General features: G+C 42.8%; 1 protein-coding gene across 1 annotated transcript in view; it reads left to right on the plus strand.

Annotated features, from left to right (window-relative positions):
* LOC127057291 (multiple epidermal growth factor-like domains protein 6) overlaps positions 1-18,326 on the plus strand; it is a 290,208-nt gene that overhangs the window by 168,964 nt on the left and 102,918 nt on the right. The window contains exon 5 of the mRNA XM_050966209.1: positions 7,742-7,864. Coding sequence (XP_050822166.1) covers positions 7,742-7,864 — 123 coding nt within the window. The remainder of the gene's footprint in view (positions 1-7,741; positions 7,865-18,326) is intronic.

Here is an 18,326-nt window from a genome sequence, read left to right on the forward strand (position 1 = left end):
TATGTATAAAACTGCTTATGGATTTGGAGTGTTGGAATAACTAATAGGGGGAGATTGATTATTTGGCAGAGGGAAGATGAACTGCAGACCCTTCCAATGAACTGGTTTATTACATGGCTATGATCTCCACATATATACTGTATGTACGATACAAACTAATGTATTTTTTATATATATATATTTAGACACACACACGTTTAAAAATGTGCGTACATAAATTCATATATATATTTATGTATATAAATTTGTGTATGCACATTTTTTAAACGTGTGTGTGTCTAAATATAGACACTAAAATTTACGTTTAGGGCCTGATTATGTGGATACTGACACCCACGCTTAATTTAAAGCGTGTGAGTCGTATTTGCATGATTGGGACCTTAGACGTCTACCTTGCCCCTGAAGTCAGTGGAAGCTGCAGGTGTTCAGCACATCTGAAAATGAGGCTACTTACTTGGATGCCCGTATTGATTCCAGTGCCTGAGTGCCGGAGTCCAAAACAAAGAAGTGATAGAACTCCTCAGACGTAACTCCCGCTATGGAAGGAGAGATGGTGCTGATAACTTAGGCGGAAGCCAGGGGGACCTTCTCCCCACTCTTGAAGGAGGGATGGTGGCTTGGTAACTTGAGTGGACCCCAGCGGAACCCCCAGGACCCCTCTCCTTGCTCCAGAAGTAGAGCTGGTGGGTAGACCTATGGTGACCCATCTCATACCTACCTTTCTGCTCCTGAAGAAGAGATGGCAGCTGGCTAACCTGGGCAGGCTGGGAAGTTGAAGAGGTGGAGGAGATGGTGAGGAGATGGTTCCTTTGGCTCCTCCGCATCTTTTGCTTCCAGACCTGCTCCAGAAGAAGAGATGGCAGATAGGTAACCTGGTTGTGGGGAACAGGGTCAGATGTACCAGAACACCATTCCAGCTCCCCAACCAAGTGTTGGAACACTGTTCAGAAGTGCATCAGCACAACTCAAGCACTGGTCTAGCTTTTTTAGTCCCCAGAGTTTGACATTTTTACCATGATCTCTGGGAGACCATAACTGGGAAGAAATTGGATTAGTTGTTGGATTCATCTTCATGGTAAATATTTTCTGTTTGTTCTGGCCTTGAACTAAAGTTGCTACATGTTAGTACAGGGGTGGGCAAATTATAGCCCATGGGCCATATCCAGCCCACAAGCCATTTTAAGCCAGCATGCGAACTCCCACTGGGGAGCAAGGTCTAGGGCTTGCGGGGTGCTGGTTCGGGGGCCGCACCATGCAGCTCCTGGAAGCCATGCCATGGCCCCGCACTGGCTCCTACGCATTCCAAGGGCCCCCTCCAGTCCTCGAATGGGAACTGCAGGGGTGGTGCCTGTGGATGGGGCAGCGTGCAGAGCTGCCTGGCTGTGCATCCATGTAGGAGCCAAAGAAGGGACATGCCACTGCTTCTGGGAGCCACTTGAGGTAAGCACCGCTCAGAGCCTGCACCCCTGAGCCTCTCCCCACACCCCAGCCCCCCTACCCCAGCCTTGATTCCCCCTTCCAGTCTCCAAACTTCTTGGTCCCGGGCCAGAGCGCCCTTCTACACCCCAAACTTCTCAGCCCCAGCCCCACCTCGGAGCCCACACCCCCAAACAGAGCCCTTCCGCACCCCATCCCCAATTTTGTGAGCATTCATGTCCCACTATACAATTTCTATTCCCTGATTTGGCCCTCAGGGCAAAAAGTTTGCCCACCCATATGCTAGTATAACACTTCTAAGCTAATTAAAAGAGTTTTCCCTTGGAATGATGATGTGCTATATTCATGTGGTATTCCACTAAGAATGGGAATGATTTTATAGATTTTTATTCCACTTCAGTGATCTATTACAAGTCCACTGAGCTATGACATGCAGTAAAGTCAGCTTATTATGGTTCAGAGCACACATTAGCCCTACAGGGGTGGTCAGTGAAACAAAGGCCATAGCATATATGGCTGTTTAAAAAGAAGAAGAAGTTGATTACATGCGGAAGAAAAGCATTATAACCCTAGGATTTGTTTTAAAAATTAGATCATAGACATGAGATACTCTTTATCGTCTGTTAAAAATTATTGCATAAACTTTTATTAATAGAATATCTTTTAGTTCTAGACAATGAGTAGTTAATGTGTTCCCTAAATCCAAGCACTATTTCTTGTATTTAAATAGTAAATTTGTATGAGAACTCAGCATATCATTTTCTTTGTAGAAGACTTCAGTCTCTCATTGAAGACATGCATTTCGTAAGTGAATATGTGGGGGGGTTTTCCTCTGCAGAGCTTTTACAGCTTGATGTGAGTGCCGTCTTTTTTCCCAGGTGTTTCTTTTTTGAAGACAAAACAGAAATTTTTGTGGACAGTCTGATTTTATCTAAAATTTTTTTTTTATTATTCTTTTATTTTTAAACCAAATTTTCAACTGAAAATCAAAATATTTTGGGGGTGGGAGGGACTGAGGAAGAGTTAAAATTTTCCACTGAAAACTTTGATTAAAAGGTGTCATCCTCCCACTCCCAGGGGGAACATTTTCAAACCAACTCTACTACATTATATTCACAGAGCTGGTGTGAGTGGCATTAACTAAACTGCGGAGAAAAAGAGGCTTCTACAGATGATTCCTTCTCCCTCTTTCACATGTTTAGTTTAGAAAAGTAGATCCATTTCAAGGGAGAAAGCCACCTTCTCCTAATCTGAAATAATAAATAGCTGAAGGTAATAAAAGAGATTTTTTAGAATTTAAAATCAACAAGGGGATTATGCAGTGATCTACAGTACTATGTGATCATGGGTGTATGAAATATATGAAATACATATGCATGTATCCAGAATCCATGTGTTTACAATAATACATGTAAAAACCATCGTGTTTGACTCTCTTAGATGTATATGACAATATAGAATATGTAAGGTTCATGTAGAAACCGTATGATACATGTGGAAGTGAGTTTTACTCCTTTGTTTCAAGAATAAAAATTAACCTGGCAGGATTAAAAGATTTTATAAAGTATCTGCTATAGATTGGTTTTTGTGTGGCAATATTGGCTCTACATAAATTTTCACTATTGAACTTGCAAACATCACAATTATTTCTTGAAGTGCCCACATCTTGTTATTACAGATGGATCAATAGTCTTGATAACACTGAACTTCTGTCAGACCTAACCTGGTAGACTTGTAATATGTCAGAGAATTTTTGTCATTTATCTTGCCATGCATAAGACAAATGTATTTGCAACCTTAAATAACATTGAATGTGGAAAGTAGACTGAAATGTGTCATGTGGCAGGGGTTTTTGATGGGCTGCGGGAGGGTAGGTTTGTTTTTTTGTGCATAGTATATGAATCTGCAGGTTAAAATCTTGAACACTGTGTGTGTTCTAAGAATACAGAACAGCTGACTGAGGACTATGAGGCTTAAATTTGTGGTAGGCATGTTTTATCTAGTCTCTCTCTGATCATTTATTTAGCAGTAGGTAACCTAATTCCTTTATTGAGCTCCGAGGACAGATTAGCAAGGCACAATACCAGAGGAGGCTTTCTAAATGCGAGAGTGGTTACAGGTCAGGGGGAAGAACCTTGGCAAATGTAAACTGACATAGCTTGGAATTATGGCAATTTACACCTATTGAGGATCTGGCCCTAGATGCGTTAAGCACCAGCTGAGGGGGAGATGGCTATAGCTCAAAGCAGTGCCAGATTCGTTGTGTTTTCTTTTAATTAAACCGCTCTACTTCGTGTGCTGGATTAATGTTGGTAAGCTTCAGAGGAACAGTACGTTTTAAAGAGAAATGTGAATAAAGAGAGTAGGTTTCTTGGCACAGCAAGAGGAGGAGAATTTCCCGCTGTAAGAGAGAACTGGGAAGAAGGCATTGCACAGATGCAAGTGTTAGGACAGATGTGAAGGAAATCGTGAGTGAAGCATACGGCGCAAGAAGGAGAAGAGGAGGAGGAGGAAGAGGTTTGTAATGACACATTACAAATACTCTTTAAAAGGTGTAAACCATACTGTAAACCACAGCTTTTTCATGATGAACAAGAAATAAATGTATGTATGTTCCTAATACAAATATTTTTCAATCAAGAGGAAAGACAATGTACTTAAGTACTTTCACATTCAAAGCATATTTTTGAACTACTCTTCAATAATATCAAAAAAGTAAACGTGAATTTCTCAGAAAGTTTAAAAAGAAAGTTTTTGTTTCAAAACACAGAAAAAATTAGACTATATAGGGTTGTGTCCATCAGTCTGTCAAATTTAAATCTCTAGAAGGCAGTAGAGTATTGTCTGTTCCTCAAATAATTTTTGGTAAATTATCACATTTTGATGGTGACCACTGACTAGTCCTCAGTACTCATAATGTAAATAGAATTGGAGACTGTAAAAGAAGGTTAGCGTATGGCTCATTATTAGGATTGCCAACTTGGTAATATTTAAAAACAAACACTCCAGCAGAAGTGCCCTAACCCCCCTTACCCTGCTTCTTCCCCCTGAGGCCGCACCTCTGTCCACTCCTCTTCCTCCTCCCTCCCAGTCACTTGCTGCTTTTCCCCTCCCACCCCCCCTGCCTGGGTCAGGAGGGGCTCACCTGCGGAGCTGGGGCTGGGAGCTGCAGTTGCTCAATGCAGGTAGGAGGCAGCCTTGGCTGAGTAGAGGCTGACGTGGGTTAGTGACCAAGTGCCTTCCTGCCTCCCCCACTTGCAGTAACCGGACTTTGAGTGTCTGGATGAGTAGATCTGACCAGACGCTGTCAGATCCTCTTTTCAACCGAACTTTCCAGTCCAAAACCAGGCACCTGACCACCCTAGTTATTGTTTGTTACCATCAGGCCTTATCCAGATGTCTTGTGGTTAATGGAAGGAAATTTCCTGGAACATGCCTTAATGTTATCATGCAGGACCTAAGGAAAAGGTATAGATTTCACTGCCAAACTTCACCAGGCCAAATATTAGGTCCAGTTAAATCAGTGGCAAAACTCTCATTGACTTCAGAAGGATTAAGGTTTGGCTGGCTGTGTCTTTTTAACTTAGCATTGTTTTCCAATACTGTTGAGGATACAGTAAAACTTCTTTTGTGACTCATTAGACAATGTGTAGAGCTATGGAGAAATTAATTGTGGTGAGTTTTCACACTCTTAGTTTCATTTTGTGTTTCTAAAAAAAAAAAAAGCAAAACGTGTTCAAAATTGCCAACTGTAGCCAGGTTTAATGTGGCTGGATGGTTTCTACCAAAAGCTAGAAGTCAGAAAATTCATCTTAAATTCATCAAAGGATTAACCGACTTCAGTAAAACTTAAAATGATCCTAGCCCAAGGTTCAGGTTTGTGACAGGTTCCAACAGCTCTTTTATGTATAGATGTAAAATTCTCTTCGTTTTTTATCTCCTTTGAAGTACTGTGTATTTCTGTTGATCAAAATCTAATAGAGTTTTAAAAGAAGGGTTTTTCCTCTCAGAAACACTGAAGGTTTCTAACATTAAAGTCATTTTAATATACTTTTGCAGCTAGGATTATGTCTCTCTGTTTTTACCCAATCTAGCCCTCACTCATCTTGCGTTCCCTCAGCTCTTGCTTTTTAACCTGAAACTGGACAGCCCCTTCTAGTGCCAAAACTACTCTTGCTTGCAGAACTGTCATACTCCCAGGTATTGAAAACCCATGGCGTTCCTTAACCCTGGGTTTCTGCTTAATAACATGCTGAGTAGCTCTGCTGTGCCAACAAGCCTGTTCAGGACTCTCATCCCCAAATTAAAAAAAACCAACCTCTTTATGCAGATTTTTCCTGTCATATTTAACCATGAATACATAAAAATGTCCCTACGTGGTATTCTAGACAATACTAACATTTCAGATCCAGCAGTAATAAGATAAAAACATCACCCAAAAATCTCTTGTGAAATATGTGAGACACGTGGCAATGACCCAAATCCACATGTGCTGCTTTTCATTCAGTTTCCTATTCCACAAGTATATTTTACAACTTTCCCATTTGGAAAATACTTCCTTAGGACTTTTTTGTCCATGAGCCCTTTCAACATCCCATGAGTAGCCTGCTATTATCATTCCCTGCCGCAGAAACTTTCTAAATGTATGAATAAATAGGTTGAAAAAAGCCTTCTTAAATTCTTAAATATTGAATGGGTAGTCAGTACCAATAATAATAGTTAATCGTCACAGTTCTGGGCAACTGCACTTCTATCCCCCTCCATGGTCCCTCAAGAGTACCCTCTCTAGGGTCCTAGTTCCTCAGCAGTCACCTTTCTTGGGCAGAGACCCACATCTCTCTCTCTCTCTCTCTCTCTCTCTCCCCCTCCTGGCCAGAGTTTTTTCCAGGCTGCACAGTTCCCTGCCTACACTGTTATGATATCCCCAGCAAGCCAACCTGCCTAAACAAGCCAGTGTCTGCACTTTGCTTTCTCTTAGAATGCTGTGAACAGTGGTAATTGCCAAAGTCACAAGTTGTAACTCTTTCTAAACTTGTCCTTAAGGTGAAAGTATTACAGAGAAAACATAAAAACAATAGATGTTGCTATATTGTATCTAAAAGCCAAAGTCCTTCCATCCCTTCCCAGGGACTCTCCTTCTGCAAAAGGTCCTGTCTGTTTGCTGGATCTGAAAGAATCCAGTTTAAACTCAGGCTATTCATCCAAAAGTCCTTTCTTGGTCTGTTGGTCTCTGGAGAATCCAGTTTGAACCACTATATGCGAACCTCTGCAGATGGTGGTATTTCTCTGGCAGCGTTACAATCTGAATGAATTTGTCTAATCACCTCCACTGTTCTTGGTTCCTGGAGGAGCTGTGTGTAGCTGAGGCCTGGCCTGACATGAGTAATTAACACAAAAAGGCCTCAGTTCTTGGAAGATACAAATAGAGAGGTAAATGAATCATCAGATTGAAAACAGAATGTTTGTGCTAAATAAGATAAGTAAATAGGTCAGTAGGTTAAAGAAGGCAGAATGTCTGAGCCAACTAAGATAGGAGGGAGAATGCTCAGGGAACAGTTTACTATGAACTAGATAACAAGGGGCAAAATAAGTTAGGAATGCAGAGATAAAATAAAGAGGAAATTGAACCATGGACAGTGCATGTTGCACAGGGATTGGTTCCTGCAAAATAACCAATCCAATCCAAAATGTGATGCTATGTGTAATGTATATAGAGTGAGAGGGTTTCTGTGTAACTTTGGAGCTGTGATGTACCCTGCACCCCTCCCCACTGTGTTTGAGTCTGGTCAACTCAGTGTAGCACTGCTGTATGCCAAATAAAGATACCTGAGTGACGAAGGCTGCAGTCAAACTGAGTTTTTTGGAAGCCAAGTGGAACGAGGTCTCAGAGGGAATCCTAAAACTGTAGTCACATTCTCCCGTGGAATTACATATAGTCCCTTGCCCACGCCGATATAATTTGAATACAATCAGCTCTCTCAAGGAATATCACAGGAAATTACATATCTGACACATTAATATTGTGGTAAGGGTTTCAGGCAAGGTCAGGGACTCATTTCGTTAGGCACTGTACACAAACACACAGGAAGATGTAGACCCTGCTCTGAATTGCTGAATATCTAATGCAAGACATAAGCAACAAAGGGGCACATCCTATTTCAGGAGGCTATAAGCAGCAGCTCTGAGTTGCTTCTTCATATGGTAAAATCAGAAAGATGCACAGTGTTGTTGAAGGAAGAGACAATTTAGTCAATGCCTACTTTGTATTCAGCGTCTAATTTGTATATGCTATTTCCCACTACAGATGTAAATGAATGTACCATTGAGAATGGCGGCTGTCAGGACCAGTGCTGCAATACTATCGGCAGCTACTACTGCAGGTGTCCAGCTGGCCAGAAACTGGGCGAAGATGGAAAATCATGTGAAGGTAACATTCTGTACTGTGTCTCTTTACTGATAAAAAGTCCGAGAACATCCTTGGAATGAAAACTGAGAGAGTTACCTTTCATCTAGAGCCAGCTGAAGTGCATACATTCAGAATTGTCAAGAGTGCAGATCTTCTCCTGGCTGGATTATGAAGATGTAACTCTAAGAACACTTCAAAGGGTTCTTATGAAAAATGTATCATTTTGCCCTGGATTTGTTCTGGTTATGGAATTTCTATCATCAGTTTAAAAACCTGAAGAAAATGTTCACATTTGAAAGTATTTTATCCGTTTCTAAAACAAAATGTGCTTATCTGAAAAGACACATACATTTCTGCACTTCAGTTGCAGTTCCACAGCTACAGATTAAGCATCTAAAATAAGATTTGAAATCACAAGCTACATAAACCCATTTGCCTTCTTTCTTAGGGAAACATAAAGCCAGATTCCTAGGTAAGATCTGGGGTGAATTTCATCCCTATGCAAAGGGCCAGCTTCAAAATAGGGTTTGGATGAGACTTAAGTGCTAAATAGGTCTTATTTCAGCCCTCTGCACATGGCTAAATTTTATCATGGCTGTTCTGCAGCACTCTGGTAACATAAAACAACTGTAAACCTGGTCTAACTGGGCCATTAAGCCAGGTTCAAAGCTATTTTGCATTAGCAAACCTATGCAAAGTACTTAGTGTACCAGTAAATTTGGCCCACAGAGCAGTAGGCTACAGCATGTGATGCCCTCCAAAAAGGTTTAGATTATTTCTGAGGTCTCATGTGATCTTTCAGATGTGAACTTAGAAACCACCCGCTAAAACTCTCGCGCACACATGCTGAGACTGGTTATTTGCCAAGCTGTTGCCCTCTATCTTGTGTGGCTGTATTTCCTTGCTGCAGTAAACAAATAGTTGAAGTTCTTTTCGTTCCTCCAAGATGAAAGGTGTTATATATATATATGTAGATTCTTGCAAAACACATTATCATCTTTCACAGCATGAAGATATTTCTGACAAGATTGTTTTCCCCCATTGTACAGAATTGTGCAAATTCCTCTCTGCCAGGATTTCATTTTACTTTTGTCCTTTGCCTCTTGATTTTTAGTTTAGATACATTGCCATGTATGTCCCAGCTGTGATTATATTCTTTACTATATCTCTATAGCTTATTCAGGAACACTCTTTCCCAGACTGGAAGGTTGTAGGATTAGCTATCAGTTGATATCCAGCTTGACAATGTAAATAAGAACCAGATGGGCATTTTCTTTTGATTGAAGTGTGTTTTGTTGGTTGGTTTGTTTGTTAACTGATGTCCTATGTGCTTCCCTTTGATGGATTTTTATATTCCAAATATGCAAAATCAGAAAAAGTATACATATTTCAGAGTTTTACTACCTTTCTCCAGTCTCCTGTTATTAACTTTAGTGATTCTTTGGAAATGCTTCTGTGGACAAGTTTGTATGTGTTTATATTGTTGAATACTTACAGTTTTCAGATTTGCTTAAAAGTAATTAATTGAGCTTCCAGATATTCCTCCTTGAATTGAAAGCAAAGATCACCCATCTCACTCTTCAATTGCTTCAATGTAACAACACAATTTTTGTGAGAGCAGTAATGAGCTAGTCATGTATGTCTCCTCCTCAAATGTGGGATTACATTCTTTAAAAGGTGAAGCTAAGGATGTTTGACTCTCCTGTCAGGCATTTCCTGATGAGCAATTACAGAGGGACGTGGTGTTAGCCATTATGAAGCTTATTTAAAACAATAGAAATAACGTAAGTGTACAATTACAGTGTTCACCATTGAAGTCTTTACAGTTTTTTCTTTTGTTTAATGATCATTAAAACATTAGTTATTTACTGTATTAAGCTGATGGTTTTCAACCTTTTTCATTTGCGCCCCTCTACAAAATTTCAAATGGAGGTGTGGGGCCCTTTGGAAATCTTACACTTAGTCTGTGGACCCCCAGTGGTCTGCATTCCACAGCTTGAAAACTGCTGTCAAGTCAATGGAATACCACAAGTATAGCAGGGATGATAATTACTTGCAAACAGCTGTTGTTAAGATTTTACTGGTAGCCAGTGTACATCCATGTGTTCCTGCAGCCACAATACCTTAGCTATGACTTCAACAGATTTAACAAGATAAGTAAATTTCTGCTTGGTCCTTGTTAGATGAGAGACCTCAGATTAAACCTAAGAGTGCTTTGGGAAGTGATGCTGATATCCTATATCCTAGAATTGGAAGGGAACTTGAAAGGTCATTGAGTCTAGACCCCTGCCTTCACTAGCAGGGCCAAGTACTGATTTTTGCCCCAGATCCCTATGTGGCCTCCTCAAGGATTGAACTCAGAACCTGGGTTAGCAGGCCAATGCTCAAACCACTGAGCTGTCCCTCCCCAAAAGAGGATAATTCAGGAGATGGTACTCTACCCCTTTACGTTGACCCTGAGCCAATACCCATTCACGAGGCTATGTTGTACTGTGTAGACGGAGGTGCCATCTTGCAGATGTGGTCTAAAACTAAGTTTCTGACCACTTTGTTGTCATTAAAATTACCATGGCATTTTAGAATTGCAGGGCTGTTAGTCAATTTGGTTACTTATATTCTGTTTGCCTGTATTTCCTCTGCCATCTCAGTTGTATATCTTATTCAGTTTTAGTCCTAATCTACAGCGTAGCATTCCTGTATATTGTACTGCTTCCATGCTCCATCCCAAAAGCACTTTAACTTCCCTAATGAGTGAAGTGATTGCTCACCACATTTTTAAAACACTTTGAGGTGTGTTAGGATGAAAGCTGCTGTACAAACGTGAGACTTAAACATCATAAAGGCATAGCATAAATAATGTGGACATTGTTAGTTCTGCTTTAGAGGATAGATACGGTTTTGATCTTAGTATCTTCAGAAAAAGAACATCTGCCAATAAACAGTAGGGATATTATCAAGAAATAGGTCCCAATTTCTGATTATGTGTTATCCATCCATAGTAGTGGGGCTGAAGAGAGAGGAAAGAAGTGGGTTGTAACTAATTTACTAATCCAACAGCACAGGAAAATTTACCATAGTCCATGAAATTGTTTTAACAAGATAAAAAATCTGAGCAGTTTTAGCAAACCATTGGCCTGATCTTATAAGGTGCTGAGCAGCATCCTCAGCCCCTATTAGCTTCAATGGTAGTAATGATGGACAGTGCCTTGCAGGGTTCAGGCATACATTAATACAAGCAGTATAACAGTTGAAGAAAACTGAAATAATCCTAGAACAAGGTACTGTGCCCAGCATTAACTAAACCTTTATAACTTTTTCCCATGGTTCTATTATTCATTAAGCATGCTGCATGGAGAATGAGATTGAATAGCGCTGCATGGAACTTTCAGTGCTGAAGATTCTTTGGTCCTTACCAATCAGGTAAGGACCAGTTTTTAGCCAGTTGCGAGATTGTCATGACAGGATATATAATCCATAATTATATACAATACAATATTTTTCATTACCTTACTAAACAATGTTTACATCTGGCAGTAAATTGCAGTATGGTGAAGTAATGCACAGCTGAATAAAAATGCCGGAGGAGTGGGTTGATTAGCCTTTCAGAACTAATTCTGCATCTGCCGTGTTATGACAGTTTTATCTCCCACATCCCCAGACAGACTGGCACTGGAGAATTCAGGATTTCATATCTGACAAGCAAGGAACTTTTTGGCTTCGATTTGTGCACATAACAGGTTTTGACATAATAGTCAACCTTAACCCATATTCTTCAGGTCAAATCTAGGTCGCATTGAAATTAATGGCAACACTCTTTTGACTTTATGGGGAAAGGATTTGACTCTAAATCACTGAGAGACTAATGAGATGAATTCCTCTCTGGCATAATCTTAAAGTCTGTGGAGGTACTGTGCAGATGAATGTGGTCCAATAATTCTGGGCCAAATTCTGTTGCCCTTACATTAAGTAGTACCTTACGCTACAAGTAGTATAGTTAATTCCGGTAGATGAATTTGAAGAGTAAGATAATACTCATAATGACTAAGGGTGGTGCAGCCTTTCAGGTTGTTTACATAATGTATCACTGCCTGTACTTGATTTTGATGGAGAATCAGAGGAGGCTCAGAGGAGGCAGTATGGCCTAGTGAATGGACTAAAGTAGGGTTTGGGAGACCTGGGTTTTAGTGCCAGCTCTGCCGCTAGTCTGCTGGGTAACCTTGGGCAAGTCATTTCCTGTCTCTTTGCCTCGGTTTCCCCATTTTTAAAATGGGATTAATGGTATTGGCCTCCTTTTGAAAAGTGCCTTGAGATCACCTGCTGAAAACCACAATAAGAGCTAAGTTTTGTATTTATTAACCCACAAGAGTACTAATATATATAACAGTAAGAAAAAATAGTCTTTTCCAAAATGCAAAGTTTCAAAATTCCACAATATCAATATAATCTAAATTCTGACTTGTAAAGTACGATGGGATAAAGCATGTGTTTACATTTGAATGAGCTACAGAAGTCAGATAAAGACATCATGACCCTATGTTAACCTTCTTTGGTAGGCTGTCATTTCTTATTCATATCATCATGTTCTCATCCATCAAGACCACTGTAGCTAGAGGCCAGTGAAGTCATATGATTAGTGTTGACAAAAGGGAGCTTTTGTCTTACCAATTAGAGTAATATTCCTATCCTTGTAACTTGATCGGTGGACATCCCTGGGAGTTTTTGTTAAACTTCTGAGCATTGGCAGATTTCCTGACCTTTGTAAGATATGACCTCTGAGACTACTGAATTATAGGACAGTTATTGTCTGACTCTGAGACCACCATTGTTTACCCTAGTAATATAATAGTCCTGGATGTCAAGTGATTTATCTTGATTCTATGTCTGAAGAAAACTCTTTAGAGATTTCAAATAGCTAATAGCTTTATTTAAAAGAAAAATAGAAGGATTTGTGTAAGAGAAAGAAAATATGTGTTAAAATGGCCACAAACATTAATTTATGCTGTTAAATTTTGTAGTTTAGTCATAATTTATTCTTTGGCCAGAGGAAACCCTACATTTTGCTAGTGAGGTTCAAAGTGCTAATTCTGCATTTTGGATTGATTCCTGACCTTCCAGTCACCGTTCCAAGCAGTGTTCCTCAAAGAAATGTAAGATCCTAGTATTTGGTGCCTCTAGGGAAATGGCCTGGGATAAAAGAGAAGAAAAGCCATCAGGCCAGTTTGTTCTCTGTTGCAGGGTCTCTGTTCAATATAGGATGAGACATGAACCCATTGGCGGGATTCAGGATGCTTTTACAATATCCAGTCTTATTAAATTCCCACCCTTTTCACACTATTCTGTGACAAACCATAACTTAGGTTTATGCTTAGCTCAATTCAAGAGCGCCTTGATAGAAAAAATACAGCAAATATAAAAGATGTAATATAGGATGAAAAACTGGCCTTTTCTGAATACGTGTGCAGAAAGTACCAGTTACTAACACCACTCAAAACTTTCTTAGTGACTATGCTAAAGGACTCCCATGTAGAATGGGGCAAACTGACCTTCTTTAATCCCCTCAACTTTAAAGCACCATTGTAAGAAATAAGTACAGTGCCATGGATCTGCATCTGGCTCCTAATGACTATTACAGCAAAAAAATTCTTGCAAAATAAGTTAAAACTTCAGCTGATAAATAACAAAGGAAAATTCATTGTAGGTCATTGGGCATTCTTTTAATGGGGTGAGATGAATTGATTGGATCCTGATTAATTAATAGCTTAAGACAGGCAGAAACCTGAGCTGAACGTTGCATTGCTAGATGAACACTTGAGGCACTGTCACAATTTTAAAGAATGCTGCAGTTTGGTTTGGTCAATCCCTTCTAATTTGTTGCAGCATTCCAAACCTAATCCACTCAGTTACATGCTCGGGGACCCCATGCACCTTTCTCAACCCATGTCTACTCTACATGAAGTATAATGGCATAGATACAGCACCATAGCCATGCCAGCATTATCCCATGCTTTGAGCAGGGGATTGGACTAGATGACTCTCTTCCAACCCTAATATTCTATGATTCTGTGATCCCATAGGGTAGACATAACCTACAGTGTCAGGAGGTTTTTCTCTGTCTCTGTAGGAATACCATCTCCCTGGGTGATGGTAGCTAGGATAATGGAAGTATTCTTCCATCAGCCTTGCTGTGTCTACACTGGGAATTGGGTCGGCATAGCCACAGCATTCTGGAGTATAAATTTTTCACACCCCCTGGGCACTGCAGTTATTTCAGTCTAAATTTTAAGTGTAGACTATGCTTGAATCTTGCTGAAATGTGTCATACACCAAATGGCAAACTCACAGTCATTTCAAAACAAAATATGCAATCACAGTTCTAATTTTGCTGATAACTAAGATCAGTAGAGAATAGTAGACTTTTACTTTGCTTAACTTGTGTTGGGCAGACAAGGAAGAAAGCCAGAATTCCATCCTTTTTTATAACAAGGGTGCAGTCCTGCTTAGGAAAACCACCTTACATTATTAAATCATTAGGGTTATTGTAACTGTTTCATTTTGAATTGCTTTTAATTATACTAATATAAATTTCCCTTAAGTTGTTTGTGACTGTTGTTAAAAATTACTTGAAATGCTTTAGTTAGATACAGAGAGTTATCTGATATATATCTGAAAGCTGGTGAGTGCCACAGTCGAGGGGACTGGTCATGGTAAACACTCTGCTAGCAGCCATCCTGTTATAGCAGAAGAGCTCTAACTCATCTGCTCCATTGCTTGTAAGTGCAGTGGCATTGCAAAGGGATCGTATTGCCAATAACAACATAAACACAATATAAATACCTAGGCAGATGGAAGACTAAGCCCTATTCAGAGTACATCACAAAGATCTAGTCTCAACATGAGAGAGGCATGGATGCAGTAACTGTAGCAAAATACAAAGCATCAGAGACATTTCTTCTTCGAGTGCTTGCTCATATCCATTCCAGTTAGGTGTGCGTGCGCCACGTGCACGTTCGTCAGAAGACTTTACCCTAGCAACACTCGGTGGGCCGGCAGGGTGCCCCCTGGAGTGGCGCCACTATGGCGCTTGATATATACCCTTGCCGGCCCATCCGTCCCTCAGTTCCTTCTTACTGCCCGTGCCGGTCATTGGAACAGTGGAGCATGGCTTAGCTGATCTCCACCTCCCTAGCTATTCGCTCATTTATATAGTTATTGTGTATATAGTTAGATTTTCTATAGTTCTAGTTAACTTTGTTTTAGTACTTATTGTAGTAGTTTTTGTATATAGTTAAAGAGGATCGGGGCTTAGCTCCTTCTCCTCACCCAGTACCGGGGCCCATGCCCGGTTCACTGGGCTTCAAATCCTGCGCGGCCTGTCATAGGCCGATGCCCACACGAGACCCACATGACTCCTGTTTAAAGTGCTTGGGCGAATCCAATTCGCGGACAAGTGCCGAATTTGCAAGGCTTTCAAGCCCCGGACAAAAAAGGAATGGGACATTCGCCTGAAGCAACTTTTGATGGAGGCAGCTCTAACTCCTCCATCTTCGGCACCGTCTGCGGCACCGGGGACAAGTGCCTCCTCCGTACCAGAACACAAGGCTACAGTAAAGACTGCTTGGCACCAGCCTTCACCGGCCCAAGCTTCTGCCCGGCACCGCTCCCTCTCCCCAAGGAGCAAGAGGCATAAGACTCCTGCGGCCCCTGTATCTACACCGCAGTCAGAGCATACTACCAAGTCGGACCGCCCGGCACCGCCAACTGCCACGGCACCACAGACCTCTGCACCGTTGATTCCAGTCTCACAAGAGCCGTCGAGTCTGGTGTCTGTCAGGTCCCCAGCACACTCTGTGGTCGAGCTTGTCGTGCCCTCTACGCCGGAGACTTTCTCCACAGCACGAGAACTGATTGCCTTGACGGAGCCAGAGCTGCCTCAACCCCCAGCACCGCTGGTGCGGGTTGTTCAATCATTGGGCAAGCCTGCCATGATGAGGCCATCTTCACCTGGTACCATCGAACGTCGCCGGTCACAATCCAGGTCCCGCAGGCACTCTCGGTCCCGCCATCGATCCCAATCCTGACGCCGCTCGCAGTCCCGGTAGCGCTCTCCATCTCGGAACCAGTCGTACTCGTGGCACCGCTCGAGATCCCGGTCACCGTCTTGGTACTCTCAGCACCGGTTCAGATCCCAGCATTGCCGTACCTCTCACAGCCGATCTCGGCACGGAGATTCAAGACACTGGTTGACCTCCCGGCACCGCGCTGGTCGCAGGTCCCGGTCCCACTCTCGGCACCGATACGACTCCCGGTACTGTTCTCCAGTATCGCGTAGAGAAGGATCGACTGGACGCAGAGACCTGATCCAATCGGCCTCAGCTCCCCCGTGGCCTTCTCGTCACCCATCCGCCTCATCCCATGTGGACAGTGCTTCCTATGGGGATTCGGAGACGCATATCCATGGCCTGGACCACGTACCTCATCAGTGGTCCTTTTGGACACCTTGGGCTTATCATCAAGCCCAAGGCGAACCGGCTGACCCATCACGCTCCGGTCACTCAGAGCACCGCATGCCAGAGGCCACTGTAAGCAGACCTCCCCCGGCTGGTACAGAGGAAACCAGTACCCACGCACTGGAACCACACGATCTTACGGCTCCAGAGATCCCCCAGGATCAGGAGTCAGTGCAGGACCCACTCGTCCCTGGGCTGTCATCTTCCTCTTCTCTGGATGAGGCAGTAGCAGGGACATCATCGTCGGGCCCACCTCTGATTGACCTCAGGTCACACCAGGACCTTCTGCAGCGTGTTGCCCAGAATATTAACTTACCGATAGAGGAAATTCCAGAGGTGGAGGACCCGGTGATAAGCATTTTGTCTGCAGAGACACCAACCAAAGTGGCTCTCCCCTTCATCTGTTCGATCCAGGCTAGAGCAGACACCATCTGGCAATCCCCAGCATCCATTCCACCCACAGCCAGAGGGGTCGAACGGAAGTACATGGTGCCCTCCAACGGGTATGAGTACCTCTATGTGCACCCCCCTCCCTGTTCATTGGTTGTACAGTCCATCAATGAACGGGAGTGCCATGGCCAACAAGCTCCTGCGCCTAAATCTAGGGAAGCCAGGCGAATGGATTTGTTGGGACAGAAAATCTGTTCCGCGGGAGGCCTCCAACTCAGGGTTGCGAACCAACAAGCCATCCTGAGTAGGTACAACTACAACCCCTGGGAGGCGGTAGGGAAGTTTACAGAGTTGGTCCCACAGGACTCCCGTCAGGAATTTACAGCATTCCTGGAGGAGGGGAAGAGAGTTGCGCGGACCTCCCTACAGGCCTCGCTAGATGCCATCGACTCGGCGGCTAGAACGGTCGCCTCTGGAATAGCCACTCACTCACTCACTCATGCCCGTCACCCCAATCGGGGTATGGGCCGCCAACAACAGATCTCCAGAGTCCTCTATCCTGGGCCATTCGCTCTAGCTGGTTCCAGGTATAGCCCATTTTTTTGCTATCAGCCTGCAGGTCGCGTCGTCAGGTGTTTCTTGGACGGCCTCTTTTCCGCTTGCCTTGAGGGTTCCACCGCAGTGCCTGTCTGGTGATGTTAGTTGGCTGCTTGCGTAGTGTATGTCCTATCCAACCCCACCTTCTCCTTTTGATTTCTTCCTCTGCTTGGAGTTGACAGGTCCTCTCCAAGAGGTGGATGTTACTGATGGTGTCTGGCCAGCGGATCTGGAGAATCCTTCTGAGGCAGCTATTTATGAAGGTCTGGATCTTCCTGATGGTTGTTTTGGTTGTCCTCCAGGTTTCAGCTCCATACAGTAGGACTGATTTCACATTGGAGTTGAACAGTCAAATTTTTATTGCCAATGACAGCTCTCTAGAGCTCCAGATGTTCTTGAGCTGTAAGAAGGCTGCTCTTGCCTTTCCAATCCTTACTTTGATGTCTGTGTCTGTGCCACCCTGCTGGTCGATGATGTTACCTAGGTAGGTGAAGAACTGCACTTCTTCCAGGGGGCTTCCATTCAGTGTGACTGGGTCATTGCTAGTGGAGTTAATCCTAAGGATCTTGGTCTTATCCTTGTAACTGTTGAGGCCAACCTGTGATGACGTGGCTGCCACTACGTTGATCTTCTCTTGCATCTGCTGTTTACTGTGCGAAATAAGTTCAAGGTCGTCAGCAAAGTCCAGGTCATCAAGCTGGGTCCACAACGTCCACTGGATTCCGTTCCTACGCTCGTAGGTGGATGTCTTCGTAATCCAATCGATGACAAGAAGAAAGAGAAGTGGTGAGAACAAGCATCCTTGCCTGACTCCAGTTTACACCTGGAAGCTGTTAGTAAGCTGCCCTCCATGGATCACTCTACAGTGTATACCGTCATATGAGTTCTTGATCAGGTTGACCAACTTTGCTGGGATGCCGTAGTGCCGAAGGAGCTTCCAGAGGGTCTCTCGATCCACGCTATCGAACGCTTTCTCATAGTCAACAAAA

Source organism: Gopherus flavomarginatus, chromosome 8 (genome assembly GCF_025201925.1).
Source record: "Gopherus flavomarginatus isolate rGopFla2 chromosome 8, rGopFla2.mat.asm, whole genome shotgun sequence".
Lineage (NCBI taxonomy): Eukaryota > Metazoa > Chordata > Testudines > Testudinidae > Gopherus > Gopherus flavomarginatus.